The sequence below is a fragment of the Parasteatoda tepidariorum genome, chromosome 12 (genome assembly GCF_982258835.1).
Source record: "Parasteatoda tepidariorum strain Cologne lab strain chromosome 12, Ptep-v5.0, whole genome shotgun sequence".
NCBI classification, from domain to species: domain Eukaryota; kingdom Metazoa; phylum Arthropoda; class Arachnida; order Araneae; family Theridiidae; genus Parasteatoda; species Parasteatoda tepidariorum.
Window position 1 is genome coordinate 6,083,798 of NC_141766.1, and position 18,905 is coordinate 6,102,702.

General features: G+C 28.9%; 1 protein-coding gene across 2 annotated transcripts in view; it reads left to right on the forward strand.

The window, feature by feature from the left end:
• The window catches only part of LOC107453361 (MICOS complex subunit Mic60), a 37,440-nt gene extending 30,593 nt beyond the window's left edge, over nucleotides 1-6,847 (forward strand). For both annotated transcript variants that reach the window (XM_016070163.5, XM_016070164.5), the window contains 2 exons: nucleotides 1,565-1,793; nucleotides 4,647-6,847. In XM_016070163.5, coding sequence (XP_015925649.1) covers nucleotides 1,565-1,793; nucleotides 4,647-5,260 — 843 coding nt within the window. In that variant the 3' untranslated portion in view covers nucleotides 5,261-6,847. The remainder of the gene's footprint in view (nucleotides 1-1,564; nucleotides 1,794-4,646) is intronic.
• Nucleotides 6,848-18,905: the final 12,058 nt, after the last annotated feature.

The following is an 18,905-nucleotide window of genomic DNA, read 5'->3' on the forward strand; positions in this document are numbered from 1 at the left end:
CTGTTATGAATCAATTGCATTGATACAGACCAATTTTTAAATTAATAATTAGAACAAGTCAACAATTGAACTAATATTTTTTGTTGTGTTCAGGATCTTTGATGTACATAAATAATCTAATATTATTTCAAGAAGTTTTATATTGTTCAATTATAATTTTTCGAAAGGATTAGAAATGTTTAATGCATTAATATAATATATTATATTTAGCTAATTAAATTTGAATTTACATTACAAGCAATATCACTAATGTTATTTAAATCAAAATTTAGTTGCTTAAATCTACTTTTCCCTGAAAGTAATTTGTGTGAAATGTTCTTAAATTTAAATTTAGTGTCCTCCCATCTATAACTAATTTGAACAATACCTTGAAAGTCCTTGGATAAGTATCTTATCAGTTGAAATCCTTTATATAGGTCATCAATGAGGTGTCCGGCATCTTTGGTGAGAAACCAAATTCTTTAATCTAGCAGCAAACAGACCTGTTCCTTTTCCTGGGGTGTATTTCAGGTCGAAGAATTGGTCTAGGAGTAGAATCACTCTTGTTTCAAAGTCGGCTCAAAATGTTGCTCTCTAATGTCCCACACTGCAGCACCATCAGTTGTCCCTGAGATCAAACTTCAGTATTCGGGTTCAACACTAAAAAATATTGACATGTACGCTTTGTCCCTCCTCCAGAGGAATTCTTGACTTTCTTTCTTTCAGTTTTGGATATAAAACTCTAAACGATCATATTAACCTGATAGACAAACATAACATACTCTCACAAACAGAGTGACAAATTAGCAACGAAAAGAATTGCTTGTCTTCAATAGAAGCTTAAATATTCTCATTTAAGAGATCAGGGATGAAAACATGATTCACGCATGAATGACCCGCAACAAATGAAAAGAGACCAGCCGAGCCCCACAGACCACGACGTCACCGACAATCGCTTGAAGTAGAAAAACCCATTTAGCATTTATTTATTTAACAAAAAATATTTCTATTGATAATTTTTTTTCATTGGTGCTACTGATTTCTCCCATTAGCTCTGGTGTCCTATGCACATGCTTAGAATGCTTAATGGTTAATCCGGCCTTGAGCCTGAGAGGCCCAGGCCTAGGTCCCCCACATTTCTGGGGACCCCTAAATGTTACAAATGTATTCTATTTGTGTTTTTCTTTCAGAATTGTCTATTAGAAATAAACGTTAACAAAAATTGAAATAAGTATTACCTTAAATTGTCTTATATATCATAATTTATTAATGTTATAAATAATAACTAATGAACTCTTCATAATTAAACAACTTGTAAATTTGGTTTAAAGTAGCAACCAGGGGGCTCCTGACAGTTCTGTGCCTAAGGCCCCAGTTTTTCTATATCTATGTATGAGAACATAAATGCTGAATAACTCAACAAAAAAAGTTAATTTTGCCTTGCTTTAATGCCCTCATATTTTTTTCTTGATAATCTTTTTCTTTATATTTAATGTATTTTTTGATGCATTAACTTGTTTAAATAAGTTAAATATTTAAGTCTTTCTTATTTGTTTGTGGCATCAGTAGTATTCATTTTATTCAGGTTGCATCTCTGAAAGAGAACTTTGAATATGAACTGAGGAAACAACTTCATCGACAAGCTGCAGCTCATACTGACCATATACAAGAAGTTTTGAAAGTTCAAGAGCAAGAACTTGAGCGAAAGTTTTCTCTGGATTTGGAAGAAAAGCTATTACATCAAAAAGGAATTTTCATATCGGAAGTATCTGGCTCAATGGCTAGGTTAAAAGGAATCTTAGCATTTTTAAAGGGTATGCTGTAAGAGATTATTTCTTAAAATTAAAAAAATAGCTTGATCAATACCATTTTTCAGTTATCATCTATATAAAGGAGTGTTACCCTACAAATATATATATGTGTGTGTGTGGGTGTGAAACCATAAAATGTGAACCCACTGCTAACCAGAGATGTCCTCGGTTTGAAAATAGTCTAAAAAACCGAATAATGTGAGTAATTCACGTGGAGTTGCGCTTCTTTTCACCGTACTCTTTAATTAACAGTTTCATTGACCTTTCTAATGAGCTTTGAAATATTTTTATTTTTAATTGTGAAAAAAAGGGTTTTTCTTCTTTTTTTCTTAGATCCCCACTTTACAGTCTCGATATAAGGGAGTGTGTGTTGCTAATTTCTGTGGCTTCATAAAATAACTTTCCTACTAGTAGCAAAGATAAGATAATGTATTGATATTTAAATAACTTAGAATTAACATAATTTATTTTACCTCTACATATAAATATTTTAAGCAGACAAATGAATAGTCAGGTATACAAATGATCATGTTATTAAATTATAATAAAAGTTTAATAAAAATTCTATTTATTTTAAAATTTTCTGCTTTAGATCCTTACTATTAGAAAAGTTATTTCAAATGATTGGAAGGTAAACACATTATTTTATTCACACAGTTTTAGTTAATTATTCTAAATAGATATGCTTTATTGGATTATCATCATTTTAAGTCAATTATGTGTTCTCAAAGATTAATTTGTAAGCAACTTTTCAATTGAAAAATAATTTTTCATACTGTACTGGAAATAGAGGGATGTTTTCTCATATATCTTTGTCATGAAAATTTTGCCATCCTTTGCCATAGTAAATTTTGTAATAATGCATGCAACATTTTCATTATTAAAATATTGAAAAAGTAGCATGTTGAATTTGCGCTATTGTCTTACCTTCATTCTGAAAATTTTTATCTTAATTGTTTTGAGTGTAATGCGATATATCGGTTTTTTCTCTGTTTCCTTTTCTCAATTTGGTTTTCCTTATTTTTTTCTCTGATTTTTCTTTCCTATTTTGATAGTCATCTAAGCTTGAATACTTAACAATGTGTGCTGTGCTTTTGAACCTTGGTATGTTGGTTGGAAATTAGTGTTTTTTTTTTTTTTTTCCTTCAGCATCCTTACAAACAGTTGGTGAACTTCATCATCAAGCAATCTTTTAAATGCAATTGTAGCATAAACCAAGATTTTTTCTAAAATTTGTTTTGATACATTATGCTCCTTTATTAGCATTCAATCCAGAATTTAACTATTAAAAGCACATTTATTTTAAAGTTGAAACAAGGAACCTCATTGAAAATAATACTAAAATTTTAAAAATTCTGTTTATGTGCTCAATGTTTTACAGTTTTTAAAAGTAAAGATTTTTTCTCTTTTTTTTTTTAAATTTAACCTTTTTAGTGGCTTACAAAAAATGAGTGTTTTATATTATTTATGTACGAGTTATTTTATTTGCGACTAAAATTAAGTTTTGACATTACAGAAAAAAGAAACAGTTTAAATTCCAAAGCATTCTTCGAAATAAAATTAAAGATCTAATAATAATTTAAATCTAACAGGGTTGCCACTCCACAAGGAAAACCTGTAAAATACAGGGAATTTAAAAATTACCTAAAATAACAGGGAAAATGCAGGGAATTTTGATTTTTTCTTTACCAACTGGGAAAATACAGGAAATTTTGTTTCTTATTTTTGTCTTTTAAAAAATGGTGACCACTCAAAGTGTAATCTATGGGATGTTTAACCATGATATTTCAGCTATATTAAACTATTTCATTTACTATAGCATTATTTAAGTATGTTCAGCTGTTTTTCAGCAATTAAAACTTATAAATATAGTTAGCCCAACAATAGCTCACACAAGAGCCCAGTAGTTTTTGTTTTCTCTTAATATATTGTGCATAATATGTACAGGGAAAACACAGGGATTTTTTTTCACCTGATTTTAGTGGCAACCCTGTCTAATAACCTTTAGCAGAAACTTAATAAAAAATTTGTAAAATTAGTACAATTTTACTAATAATATAATTTTACTTTTAGTAAAATTTTTTTTCAGGAAGGGGGATCCAGTTTAGCAGATATATAAGTCTATGTAATTGAAACTAATGCCTTAAGTAAATGAAATAAGAACAGTAAAAACTTAATAACTTTAATATAATATTCAACAAGTAAAATAATATTCGTGGAAATATTAGAACACAACTATAGACAAAGATCGCTAAACTCTAGTAGAACACAAAAGCTAAACTCGATCTCTTTGTTACAGAAAACTAAACTGAATTTTTTTGTTTAGTTGCCAAATCACAAAAGTTCAAAGTTAGTGCCGCCACAAACCTTATATTTTTGCTTAACATGAATTAATGTAGTTATTTTAATTAAATCTCATGCTCAAACATTTCAAACAGGCCCCAAAAACTATTTATGTAAATTATTTATACATGTGTACCAGCTTATGCTGATCACCAAACTTTTCAGGAGTCGCCTTAGACTGCAGACTGTGCACACCTATTTATCTAATGAAACATTTAAATACATAAGTTTAGAAAAGAAAGAATTTAACTTAATGAAATTATGTTTCTTTTCAGGAAAATTTTTGAATTTAAAAAAAAATTTATATCTATAATTTATCACTGTACTCATAAATAATTATAAGAATTTTATCTAGTTCTGATACTTATACATTTATGGCCAAGTCTTCATGTCTTTATTAACAAATACTTACATTTCACGTAACTATCAAATTCATAATTATTTTTAAAAATAGGTTTTTAGTTATAGTAAATTTATGAAAACTCATTAATTTTTATTCTTTGCCTTTTACAGCTAAAACGGAATTCGATATTGAATCCAAAAAAGCCCAATCACTTTGGTTAGCTTGTCAGTCTATGAGTGAGAAGATCTCTTCTGAAGCTGGCAACTTAAGTCCTTTAGGAAAAGATGTTGCTGCCATTAAACTTTCTGCTGATGAAAGTAATGTATATGTTAATACTGTGTTAGCAGGAATACCAAGTGAAGCTGTGACACGTGGTGTATTTTCTCCTGAAGTTTTGAAGCAGAGATTTCTTCATGTGAAAAAAGTTTGCCGAAAAGTAGCTATGATTGATGAAAACAATGATTCTTTATATCGTTACTTATTGTCTTATCTACAGTCTTACCTAATTATTGATGAAGCTTCCATACCTAAAGCAGAACTAGAAGGAAAAGTTGCAGTTGATCCAAGTGAATGGGATACTTATGACATTCTTTCTAGGGTTTCTTATTCTTTGAGAACTGATAATCTAGAGCAAGCATTAAGATATGCTAATCAGTTAAAAGGAGAGCCAAGAATTGTAGCAAAAGATTGGATGAAAGAATTAAGACTGTTGTTAGAAACTCAAGTAGCTGTAAAAGCTCTTTTAGCTCATGCAGCAGCTGTTGGGGTACAAGCATACCATTAATAAATTATGTATCAAGTTATAAATTAAATAGTTTTATGTTTCTTAGTTTAAAATTTTTGCTGTGTTCAATTTTTTTTCTTGAGTAAGAAATAATTCTCTCCAGAATTTTAAGAAAAAATTTTTTAATTTATTTTAAATTGCTCTAAATTTTTTTTTTAATTTTGAATATTTTTAAAGTTATAGCAAAATGATGTAAGACAAGGGAATTAATTTTTATAAAAATGTCCATATCTTCTTAAATATTTAATCTAGGTTTACGAAATTTTGTGCAGTTATTGCTTATTATAACCAAAAAATTTGTTAAAAATTACAAATTTGTTGCTAATTTTTTTGGTATTGGGTGATCAAAAAAATTATTGTCCGTTTGCAATTTATTGTCAGTCCCTCAAACCTCTAAAAGCTTAAACTTCATAGATAAGTATGAGAAATCGCATGATCTAAAGACTTATAAATTTATAAAATGTTTCTTTAAGCATTTCTTGCCTAATATGAAAAAATGTGTTAGCATAGAAGTGTTTCCATTATTTTGTCCACCCCGTGTCTTTCTGATTAGTGATTGCTAGTTGTGAAAATTGGCGCTTCAGTATAAGAAGAGAGGCAATAACATTCAAAATTAATTTCTGTTTCTACTTAACATTCAAAACATAATCCTTATGATATTTTTCCTTGTTATTTATTTTTTTTTTCTGTCACACATGTGATATAGAGTGACAAAATGCATCTCAGCATGGAACTGTTCTGTACTAATATCAAAGTATAATGGATGGATTATCAATGTTATATTTATAATTATTCTTTTTACTTATTTTTAAAATATTATTTAGTCAATGGGCAAGAATTTCTGGGAGAACTTTCAAATGTTGGTGATTTAATGAAATTTATTCTTTACACTAATCATATAATAAAGCTGTCAACTGATTTCTGTGAGTTGTAGCACACATACAATTGCTTTTGATGGTATGGTTAGTGTTAAATTGTAAATAAGTATTTGTCACATTATGATATTTTTATTAAACTAATCCTTAATTTTTGTGTTAATATTATTATTATTCTGTTATTTGACATCTTAGTAAATTTGTTGTATTTGAAGAATTTCAAAAGTACTTAGTTCTTTAAGTTTAAGTCTAATTCATTTCTAGATATTGACAAAAAATTCTTTTTCTGCGCCTTACCATTTATGTTACTATATGTTATTTCTAGTGTTACTGCTTGCCATTTTTTTAAGTTCTTATAATTTAGCCAAGAGTACTTATTTTTTATAACTAAAAATAATTGTCATTAGTGTTATAAATTAAACAATATGTTAGAAACATTGAAAAAGAAATTAGCCACTTTATCAAAAGTAGTCTACTTCATAGTATTCTAACTCAGTGGATTCTTGTTTGAACTTAAAAAAATGAGGCAGGTTTTTTTATCGAGCTAATTTAGCTGTATTTTTCCAATGTAAAAAGGTTAATCACATTGCAATCAATCATAAACAAAGATATCATTTATGCAATTATTATTTTAAATCAATTTGTTGAAATTGTACTATATACAAAAAAATCAGAAGTTCAGTTAGAAAATAAATCATAATTTATAAAAGAAGTTGTTGGCCTTAATTTTATAATTTCCTCTGACTTAAGTTCTTCATAGATCAAGCTCTGACACACCTTGTTAACTCAATACACAATCACAAATATTTTGATATTTTAAGAAATTTTCTTATATAGTTAATGATGGAAGAAAATCATTGTTTAGTCAAACAATTTTCCTTTTATAACTTGATTCTTTTCTTATACAGTACAGAACCCGTTATCCGGAAATCAGAAAACCAAAAAACCGGAACAAGATTCGATAAATTTTCTCGCCATTTTTAAAAATAAAAATTTTTTTCCTCGTAAGATTTTTCTTTCTTTTTTAAAGATGTTTACCTTACCATCATTTTGGAAATAATCATTAGTGTATTACTTCATCGTTTTTTCTTATTTTTAAGATTATTTACAATTTTTTTTTTTTTTTTTTTAGTTGTGTTTAACAACAAAAAAAAACGGCTTTTTGCAGCGATTCAGAAAACCGGAAAAATCAGTTATCCGGAATAGCGATGGTCCCGACCGTTCCGGATAATCGGTTCCCTACTGTAATAAGTATCTTTGTGTTAGATTTTGCTTTATATGTTACCAAGCAATTGTACACATGAAAATAATTGTGATGCTTATTTTAAACGATATAGAAAACAAACTTTTCATAAATTCTAAATTGTATAGTACCTTAATTTTATAATTTCCTGTCACTTCTTAAGTTCTTTACTTAGAGCAAGTCCAATCACACCCAGGGACATAGTTATTGGAGGGTAAGAGGAGACATCTGTCCCACATGAAAATAATTGTGAAGTGGTGATTAAAAAAACAAACAAAAATCTATTAAGCAAGATTAAAATTAGCAACTTTTTCTTGCATATTTCTTTTGACATGAATGAAGGAATGTTTTCACTTTAAATATGTATAATTTGCAAAGTAAGTTATTGCTATTTATCATAACTATGGCAAAACTGAGTGTCGCCAAGGGGTTGGTGGAAAAAAGGAAACCCGATCATGACATTACGGTGGAGAGAAGAGAGGATCGCAAAAGAACGGTGTTTCTGTCGTGATATCAGGAACGGGGGGAAAACTGAAGTAACAGGTACGGAAGAAAGAAAAAAAATTTCATACAGAATGTTAACATAGGAATAAACTTGTACAAGAGTGAAAAGTCAAGGTCGTACAGAAATAGAAAGTCAAAGATAAACACTTACTTACGGAATATCTATTCAAGTACTAAAATAATATGATAATCCATGTTGAAAATGATACATTTCAACTGTTTATTCGAAATAGCAAGTTCGTCAAAAGTAATAACTTTACATTTATTGTATATTATACTTTTAAGGCAACATTCTTAATAATAAAATATGTAACTACAATATTTTTTTTAAAAAAAATAATGAATTGAATTAAAATTTCACTTAGAAATGTCTAGTTAAACTTCAATTATTTATGGTTATAGAGTTCTTAAAAAATAATTACTTATGCTGAATACATAATACTTTTTTTCCCCAATATATAAACATTATGAGATACAATTTTGATGTTATTTAAACAAATTAATAGCAAAGTAAATGGTGTTTTTTTAAACATAAATTTTGAGCAAAATCATATTAACTCTATTTTTTTTTTTTTTTTAAAGTAACAATAATTAGTAAAAGTAAAGATACATTGCGTCTAAATTATATACGCAATAAGATTTTTGAAATACAAAGAAAGAAATTTACGTCATTAATGAATATACACTGAGTCAAAAGAGAAGGGGGGAAACATTAAAAACTTTTGTATACAAATCTTAAACTAACGAATAAATGCCTTTGAAATTAAAAAATATAATTATATTTATTACGAAATAGACACTTTTAATAAATTATAAATTCAAATAAACATTCTGCTGAACTTTCTACACCGCCATATTGATGACGTAAGTGAAAAAGAGAGGCTCTCGCTTGTCTATCGAACCAATCAAAATGTTTGTTTAACGTGTTAAGCGGTATGGGGCGCATGTTATCGACAATATCAACCTTCATCTATGAAAATTTACCCCAACATAGAATCAAGTTAACATGTATTTTTATACTAGTGAACTGGATTTGAATAATTGCAGTTGTAGACACGTTACTCTTCTCCACCAGAATTTTATCTGTGATAGAATTCAATAAATGGATACCACTAGTTGATTCATTGCTGTTTCGTGAGAAGCCTAGAAAGCTGTATTAAGATCACCGGACTTTGAGTGCTGATCGTTAGAGCTGTGTTAAATTCACGGTCGAGGTCTGTTTTGTGTTGTTATTAGCAGCCGAGTGGATAAACTTCAACGCTATGTGCGATTGAGTAGCAACAGCGTGATATGGACGTCACAGTCACAAATAGCACCACTATTCAATGCAGACCATCTATTGAAGTGAGCGTGTCTGTCAAGGTAGGTGTATTCAGATCACGCCCAGGTCACCAATTTTGGGGCGAGTGTTATCGACAATGTCAACCCTCATCTATGAAAAGGTACCCCAACATAAAAGCGAGTTAATATGTCTTTTTATACTAGTGAATTGGATTTGAATAATTGTAGTTGTAGACACGCTACAGGCGGGAAACTGGCCAAAGGATCATGTGATCTGTTTCTTAGAAGAGTTGCATTCCCCCTGCTTCAGGAGAAAAAAAATTCATCAATGTCAGAGTTCATCTTCTAGAAATGACCACTCAACCTCTTCCTATTCAACTGAAGCAATTAGAAATTATCACACAGCCTTCAATGGGATTTGTGGAAATTTATTACCATTGCAATTCTGAAGTCATGCTTTCATGATTGGAAAAATATTCCCTGACAACTAAATATTTTATTACCTAAATTATTTTGAAAAAGTAATTTCCATAAATAATTAGGATGAGTAAAACTCAAAATATATTTAAAAAAAAATTATAATAAGAATATTCCAACAAGTAAAAAAATATGTATTAAGACAGCGGTTCTCAAATTTTTTCGACTATGGAACCCTAAATGATCCAACTTCTCTCGGCGGAACCCCGATTTTGTGAAGATTTCTTTGTGAAAATTTAAAAGCCCCTCATGTAAGAATTTATAGCATTAATACCCACGAACTCATTTTTAGGGGCACAACATAGTTTAATAATTATTATACTCAATTAATATTTCAACATAATTTTCGCTCAAATAATTTCTCTTTATTAACTTTTATTTCGAATTTTATAAATAACACTTATATAAAGTTTTTTCTAATGTCAATAGAAAAGGGTTCAAAATTGAATTTTTTTTCATGGCGTTTTCATAAATCTAGAATTGTGATAGTTTATTAATACTTTATATCACGTCGCTAAAAAGGATCTCAAGCTTCGGGTGGGTGCCAGGAAGGAATTGCCATATAATAAATCAATGATATGCCTTTCATTAAAATTGCCCAAAGCAATATTTATTCTGGTGATCAAAAATAATGGTTCTAATAAACTAGTTTTAATGTCCTGCCTCCACGGACTCGCCCCTTTCGTTGCTTCCCATTTATTAATTTCATACAGCCGATTACAACCTTAAAAAGTTTTTGTCAAAAAGAATGAAAATCGTGCATTTGATCGTCGTTGAAGATTAATACATCCACATAGTGGTTTACCAATCTGCAGAGGACGTTAACCCATTTTTATTACATATGAACTGAAACTGAAAAGTAAACAAAAAAATTATTTTTTATGATTCAATTTTGAATAAGGTTTCTTAGTTTAAGAAACTTTAAATTGCTACTTTTACTTATAAATGTAATAAAATAAAATAAATGGTCACGATAGCCTAATTGGCAGGACGCTGTGAGAACGGGAAGTCGAATCCAGCTGGCCGAAAACTCCCCGTGTAGTAAATGGTGACTGGCGCACGTTAAATCAGTTGGATCACAAATTCCTCCATATTCCCATAACAAATCAACACCTCTGGGGGTACTGAATTGCAGATTATCGTTCTCCGGTTCAGGTCAAAATTACGATCTGTGGATGAATGAATGGAAGGGTTCGCCGTATACACGGGTTTGGCAGAAGTTGAATTCTTGGTCATAGAGGGCGCCCCCTCTGCCGTAATGGCCGACGACAACAACAAAAAATAAGTGACAGAAAGTCAACACATTAAGAGTGATGAAATACGATTCCTCTAAATTTCTCTTATCAATTTCAATTGAAAAATTCTTAAGTCTGAGAAAATGCTTTTCGATTTGATAAGCCATTTATTTTCTAGTTGCCCTTATTTTTGAAGATAATATCTTTCGTAATTTTCTATTTTGAAAAATTCAAATAATAAATTTAATAATACTAAAAGTTACATTGAGAAGGAGGACACACCCTTAAAATAATCAAATTTTTTTTAAAAATTTTTACATAATAAGCATAGTTCAGAAAATTTTATTATTCGTGTTTACCTGAAACTGAACCATAAAGGAATAATGTTATCTACCGGTAACGATCCGATAGGTTTAATTTCTATTCGGTTGAGTTCCCTTACCGACAGGCTAACAATGGACGGTTTTTCTCTTCACGACAAACACGCGTTAGAAAATTCTTCACGAAATCGAATTTTATCGACTTGGTTAGGTTGCTGAGCTTGATTTATCTTCTAGTAGGTGTAGTTGAAAATTACAATGTTAAGTTTTTAACATTAACAGCTGCAAAATAAAATCTCTATCCGATTAGTGAAAAATTTGAGTTCATGCCTTATGTAGTTTCCATCGTGCATAAGCTACGCTTGTAATTCAGATATAATGTACAAATGGATTTTTTTTGTTGCTTGATTTTGAATAACTAGAGCCAGCAAAATTTTAGGTACATATCTTATTATTAGCATTTATTATGATGTATTCAAACTTCAGATGGAGTTAATAATTCCAAAGCAAAATGATAAATACCGAATAGAATTTCACGAATCAACGTTTGATTATTTACAGAACTCATCAAAATACAGTGTTTCTCATTGTTATCGAATCGGTAAATAATTCTTTTCTTAGCAAGTCGACTCCAGGAGTTAATTTTCTTAGATAAGAATAGTATTAAAAATATGTCAGTGAAGAGACCTCTTAAATACATATATAATTTCATAATAAATAAATACCTCTCTGATAATGGATTTATAAAAAAAAGTTTTATAAAAATGAATAATTAAATTTGCATTCCTCCCCCTACCTTTTTTGAAATAGCGGCGGACCATAAAGAATTTTTTTTAACGAAAAAACATCTAAAAATTTTCTTTCAAAAAATTTAATGTCAGGAGGAATTTTAAAAATTAACGAAAGTGAATGAAATGTCTTAGAAACCAGTCTCTTAAAAAAAAAAGGTTAATTGGTCATTAAATGTTATTCTTTGAAGTTTTTGATTTGTCGAACAAAAGTGGGATACTTATTAATTTTGTTAAAAAAAATTTAATGTTACAAGATGTTTCAAAAATGACTTTTAACATTTATGAAAAAAAAAGTTCATTTGTTTTTATAGGACGTGGTGTAACGCGTAATACACGTGACCTCTCACATATGATCTTATAAATATGCGAGGGGGATACGTAAAAGTGTGCTGCACAGGAAGAAAAAAAAAAAAAAAAAAAAACAGAGATGGTCATAATTTTTGGTATTTATGTCAGAAACACTCGCTTTTTTATTTATTTTTTAGTTTATTTTTTTAAGTTACGGCACTTTTAGGATAGCATCAAATCTGAATAATATTGAGAAATATTCATTAAAATTTTTCAATTCGGGAATTGAGAAATTTTAATGTAAGAAATTTGTCAATCGATTCGGGAATTTTTTCACAAATTTGATGTAACGCAAATATTAAATATTAAGACACAAAATTCTCTTTGTAAAGTTTAATAATAATTTTAATTAAATCTTTCAAAGATAGTTTTAATCTGAAACTCTTAACTGGAATTTAATTTTTAATTTATATGACTGTGAAGAGCATTGTCTTAAATAAATAAGATAGAGTTGAGAACTGCCATAAAACCCTAAGATTTCTCTTAGTTCTTAAGAAGTAATGGTTGAAAGTAAAATTTCGAATTCCTATTTTATACTTCTAGGAAATATTTATGAGTAGAAAATAAAACATAACATTTTGATAAAAAAAATCTTTCATTTGGAACCAGTTAAATATAAAGCAGTGCTGCCATCTATGTCGGGGATAAATCCATGATTAGTTGAAATAAAAAAAATTTCCCAAATGCTGTTTTTATTTTTACTGTCATGAATTAATTTTTCAAGTATAAAAATCCAACATTATCCGATTATTTCATACAAGGGTCACAGCGTCCTATTCAAAATAATAAAGTAGTAGGAGGATTATGGCAATTTTTGAATGAAAAGAGATGTTTTAATGTCATATTAGCAATTTAAGTATTAACATTTAGAAATAAAACTACCCATAGTATCATTAAGTTGAAGAAAAAAATATTTTGTCTGCTTTAAATCAAATAAAAAATTATTGTTTGTCAGTTTAAGAGGCTACAAATTAAGACGATAATTTCATAGAGACGCAGCGATATAATACTGTATTATATGAAGTTATATAGCACTGTTGTATAATACTGTTCATATAATGTTACTTTAAATTTGATTAATTTGCAGTAATCCCATTAGTTAACACATCCTTTTTTATTTAAATTTTTCTTAGCTGTTTATATATGTAGGACCCTTTTTAAATAATTAATTAAATTCAAAAGTGAATCATTTCAAGACAGAGAAGTAAACGCAATATTTTTTTTAAAAGCTTTAATCTGTTATTTATGTAAAAAAGGTTTGTTGTTGGTTGTTGTGAAGGAGAGTTGTATCCTCCCTGCTGTATATGTTTGTGTTATTAATTGTTGCTGATCATTGTATAAAAAAATCTTCAAAAAAGCAATTAAAGATTCCTCGGTTAATTGGTCGGAAATATAGTTGCAAGTAAACAAAGACCTGCAATTAAAGGAATAAAATTCTAAACTGCATTAAATTATTGTAAAGTCTTAGAAGCATTTGTTATTAAAAAATAATAATAAATTAAAGCACATACCCGAACTGTTGCTTTTTGGAATAAAGAATAAAAATCATTCTTTTTAATAACAAATATGTGTTTTTAACTTGCATTTTACCAAAAGATTATCTATCATATTAAACAATGAAAGTAAATATATATGGCTTTTATACTTGAATGAAATTTATTCTATAGTGTGTTTTGCTTTAAAATAAAATAATTATGTTTGCCATGATTTTTTTTATTCTTTATTTCCGTAATGTGTAATTTACTCTGCAATTTTGTAATAAATCTTCAGAGATTTTAGAAAATAGAGCTTGGCAGATATAAGGTGTGCATTAAAACTTCATGTACTACTGTAACAAATTTTTATTAGTACTTAAATGTAATGAAAACAGTTAGATATCTTTAAAATTTGGTTACTTTTAATTTTCAATATATCGAAAGTATTTGTAGTTAAACATTAACTCTAGCTAGTGAGTATTTTCACTATCAGCATTGTGTTTATTACTTTAATTTTAAATTATTCAGTTGAAATTAGAGACAAGCATAAGTTGTTGGTTTTTTTTTTTTTTTTTTTTTCATTTTTATCATGTTTAAAATAATATAATTGTAAAGTAATGAAAATAGTACAAATTTCTTTGACATAATACTTAAAATTTAGCTAAAGAACATATACATTATTGTAAAAAAAATAAAATGAAAAATATTAAAAATGAATAAATCAATATAAAAAAGAATCTTGTTTAAATTTTAATTTGTAAAGTCTTTCTTTTATGGCTAATTCATCAATACCAGAAACTTGACTTTAACCTCTGCTCAATTTTTTGCAAGCACTATCTCCTGCTGGTATCGTCATTGTATGTATTACTTTTATTTTATTAGTCTGAAATTTGAGGCAAGAAGTATAGATTTCTTTCATTTTCATCATGATTAAAATTATATAATAGTAAAAAGTTTCTTTGATTGACTTATTGTTTAAGATTTAGCTGAAGCAAATATACATTATAATAATATAATAATAATACAACTCAAATCAATGCAGAAAAGAATCGTGTTTAAATTTACATTTGTATAGTCTTAGTGAAGCTTCTATTCTTTGTAAAAACAAGTTATGTAAATGCATAATATAGATTTTTATTATAGCTATTTCATCAGTACCAGAAACTTGACTCCAGCCTCTGTTCTATTTTTTGCCTTTAATTTTTTTTTATTTATAAGTCCTGTTTAAAATGCTTACATATAGCACCTAGTTATTTTTTTTTTTTTTTTTTTTTTTTTGTCAAACCCATTTACTATTTTTGTAATGTGCAATCTCTTATCAGCGAAATACAAGCAATGGAATTGTTTTGTTTCATAACTTTGGCATTAATAACTGCAGCTTTTAACATACTACTGAAATTATTTTGTTTCATTTTACTATTAATACTAAAGGCATTTTTTTTAAAAGGTGATGTGAAAAATGCATTTTATTTGTCTCATTCCTATATACAAATACATGTTTGTGCAAATTTAATTTCGATAAAGCACAAATTTATTAATTTTTTAAATTTTTTTTTAAATGTTTTGCAAATTTTTTGGCAAAGATTGTTGTTTTAGTTCATAGTAGCTTTAAATAATTATCGAATTGTTAAAAATTTGCCCATGTAAAATTATTCTTACAATATAAAAAATTTTAATATATTAAATGCTTTCCTGGTTTCACTCCCTGAAAAAAAAACTTTTTCTTTTGTTTTAGGTTTCTGGTTGTGCAAAATTTCCGAAATTCTAAAAAAAATGTTACTTAAGTATTTCTCTATCAATGTCAGTGAAAGAAAAAAATTTATGGGAGTAAGTAAATTGATTGCTCTTAAATTATTTTCCTTTGTTGTCACAATTATTACAAAAAACGACACTTTGAAAATTTAAACAATACATTTATTTTAATCTTGAAAAAGTCTTTAAATAAAGCTACGGTTTTATTTTTTGTTCGACATCCCAAACATCATGAATTTGAGTTCCGTTAGTATTGAGTCTTTGTGGTTAGCAGGCAGTGGGGTTGCTTTATATTTACTTCAAGTACTTCGCTTGAGTAACTAAAGATAAATAAAAATAATAAAAGCAGCTTGCTCTAAACTATGTTTGCTGCAAAATTTTCGTTGTTGCTGTAGGGGAGTAAAAATGTGTCAGCATGAGGAAACGCCTTGAATATTCATTTTTCAGATAAAATTTAAAGTTGAGAACTGATAGTTGTTTTGATGAGGCGTTGGAGGTGAAATGTGCAGCTATTGGTCTATATTTTTTGTCTTTACTGAAGTTTTCAAAGTTGAATATTTCGTTAAAATTGGCTGCGTTGTATTTTGAGTCTTTGTCGAAAAAAATCTGCATTAAGTTTATATATGTGCTCCGATAGAGTTGGAATTTTAAGATCTTTATGGATACTTGTATTCCGGATGAACCATCTGGCATAGGTGATTTTTCTTAGAATCTTATTTTGACACTGATTTAGTTTTTTTATGAGATGCTATGGTATTGTTGACCAGGCAGATGAGGCATTGGAAAGTATTGGACGGATCATTGTTGCAAAGAGTAATTTCTTAAATCGTAGATAATTCTGACTACACATTTCTGATTGTAAATTAGAGGTTATCCGAAAAGTTCCGTCTGTGAAACCTCTTTTTGCAGTAATTACAAAAGGGTCTTTTATAAAAGAAAGTGGCTTAAAGAGACATATGTGTACAAAAGAACATGTGTATACGCATTCGATCTAGTAACAAAAGTATCTCACAGAACTAAATGGTACGTTTGAAGGCCATATCACTTTTTTTTAATAAAGGCATATTGGGGTGGGTTCGAGCAGAATTTTCCAGTAGACCTAATATTGTGAGATTGCACTAAAACCGATCCTTTCCTATATCATAAAAATGATGATCGTTTATAGACAAGTTGTAAATCGACAATAATTATCAAATACGTATCATTTGCAGATTTTTTGATGGCCCAACAAGTAACCTATCTAGTAATGTTTGCTATTAATAATGGAGCATCATCTTTTATTTCATGATAGTTATAAAAAACATGCTTGATAAACCCTTTACATTGAATAATGATGTATTCTTCATCTCATGCTGAAAATATTTTGTACGTAATATCTTTCAACGTAAAGTAATGCTTACATAACAGTCATTTTTTACAAATACATACCTGCCAACTCTTCCGGATTTTCCGGAAGATTTTATTTTCATATTTAAAGTGGTAGTAAATATATACTATTTTTTCTTTTAAAAACTTAATTTTTAAATGATTTTGATCACCGCTATTCTTACAAAAGTTAAGCACATATATTAATATGCGTTACTATCATGGTTGTCAACTTAAGTTTTCTCAAATACAACGTATTTGTTTGCTTAAAATTGAAGTTTTAATTCCATTTTAATACCACTGGGAAAAATGATAATGGAAGGGATTAAAAGTTGGCAGGTATGCAAATATCAATTTGTTTTGTTATAAATACCAATTGTTGGTGAAATAAATTGAAAATTCATTTAATGGAAACTACCAGTAAAAGTCGATTATTTTTTTTTATGAAGCGAAAAAGAGTAGAGCGGGGATGTTATAAACACTCCCTTTGCTTGCTTCGGTGAGCAGCTAAAATGATCATCGCTTGGTAACGCATATCGTAAAAGTAAAATCCACTGTTTGATGTGAGAGAAGCCTGCTCACCAAGCCCAACATAAAGCTGGCACAATTTCAATATCGGGTGTTGGTCCATCACCTCTTACATCAGAAAGCCTCCACCAGGGCTAAAAGTCCATATATATCAAGACGGAAAAGAGTAAAAACTGGTAACAAATAAATTTCATTTTTAGCTCTTTTTCGGAAATAATAAAATATCCGTAACTACTAATTTTTGTTTACTACAATTTATACAGTGAGTCGCTTCTTCCCGAGATACAATTAAAAGCATTAAATTTTTTATTGCTTAAAATCGATTTATTTCTCCCGAATAAGGTTTATTACTGAAATAGTTCTACTACCAGTTTTTTCTTTCTTCCGTCTCACTTTCAGGCCTGGCCTCCACACGGGTTTTCATAAATAGTCTGCGCAGATTATTTAAAAAGTGAACCAGTTGTGCGCATGAACCCAAATTCTAGTATAAAAGTATTTGTGAGAAATGTATCTGTAGTGGTTGACGAGTAAATAAGACAAACCAATCATATTAATAAATTAAACGAGTTTGTTGACATATATTTGCTACCACTTTCTAATTTTTTATAGATTTTCCATTGAATGACTCTTTTGTAAACTGGCTTACCTTTATAGTGGTCTGATCGGAATACCTATATAAAAAATAGTGGGGAGGCTTTCAGTTATAGGAGGCGTTGGTTGGGCAGTCTTGTTGGTCCCAACAAAAAGTCTGATGGTTTGTGAAGGAAAATTATAATGATAACCAGTAAATTATGTTGGATCATGATGGATTGCTTTGTAGGCCTATTATAAAAATCCATCATACTGGGATGAATATACTATGTTGGCCTATCATGAAGATGAGTCAATTCCTAACTTGGGATGGTGGACAGATTTGATGGTCCCACCAAGCTGTATGATGGTTTCTGATGGAAATTCAAAATGGTAATCATCACATTTATGTTGGTCCTTCAATGGAAAACCATCATAATTTTTGTCTTGGGTTAAACAATGAGATAATCTCCATCACCCATCACATGAATACACCAACTCAAAACAAACAGATTCCCTCAATATTTAAAGTGATACTAAATAAGGTGACTCAATAAGTTTAATTTCGCTCGCACTAAAGAAATTCACTGTATAATTACCACCCTTTCTTAAAGTTGCTTGTGCAATACGTTAAAACAATAAATAAATAAACAGGCCACTCTAAATAATTTTTGATCTAATGATCAGATCTTCACATTCAAGGACTCAATCTTAATGGTTCGCGAGGGTGACCTCAAATATGCTAATTAACTAGTACATACGATATTTTAAGTTACGAAATCAGAAATAAAACCGTACGTTCTTTCTTTGCGTACACATACCTTTATATCGGCGGATTTGGATTTATGACACTCAAAATATAGAAAGTAGCTGCAATCTGG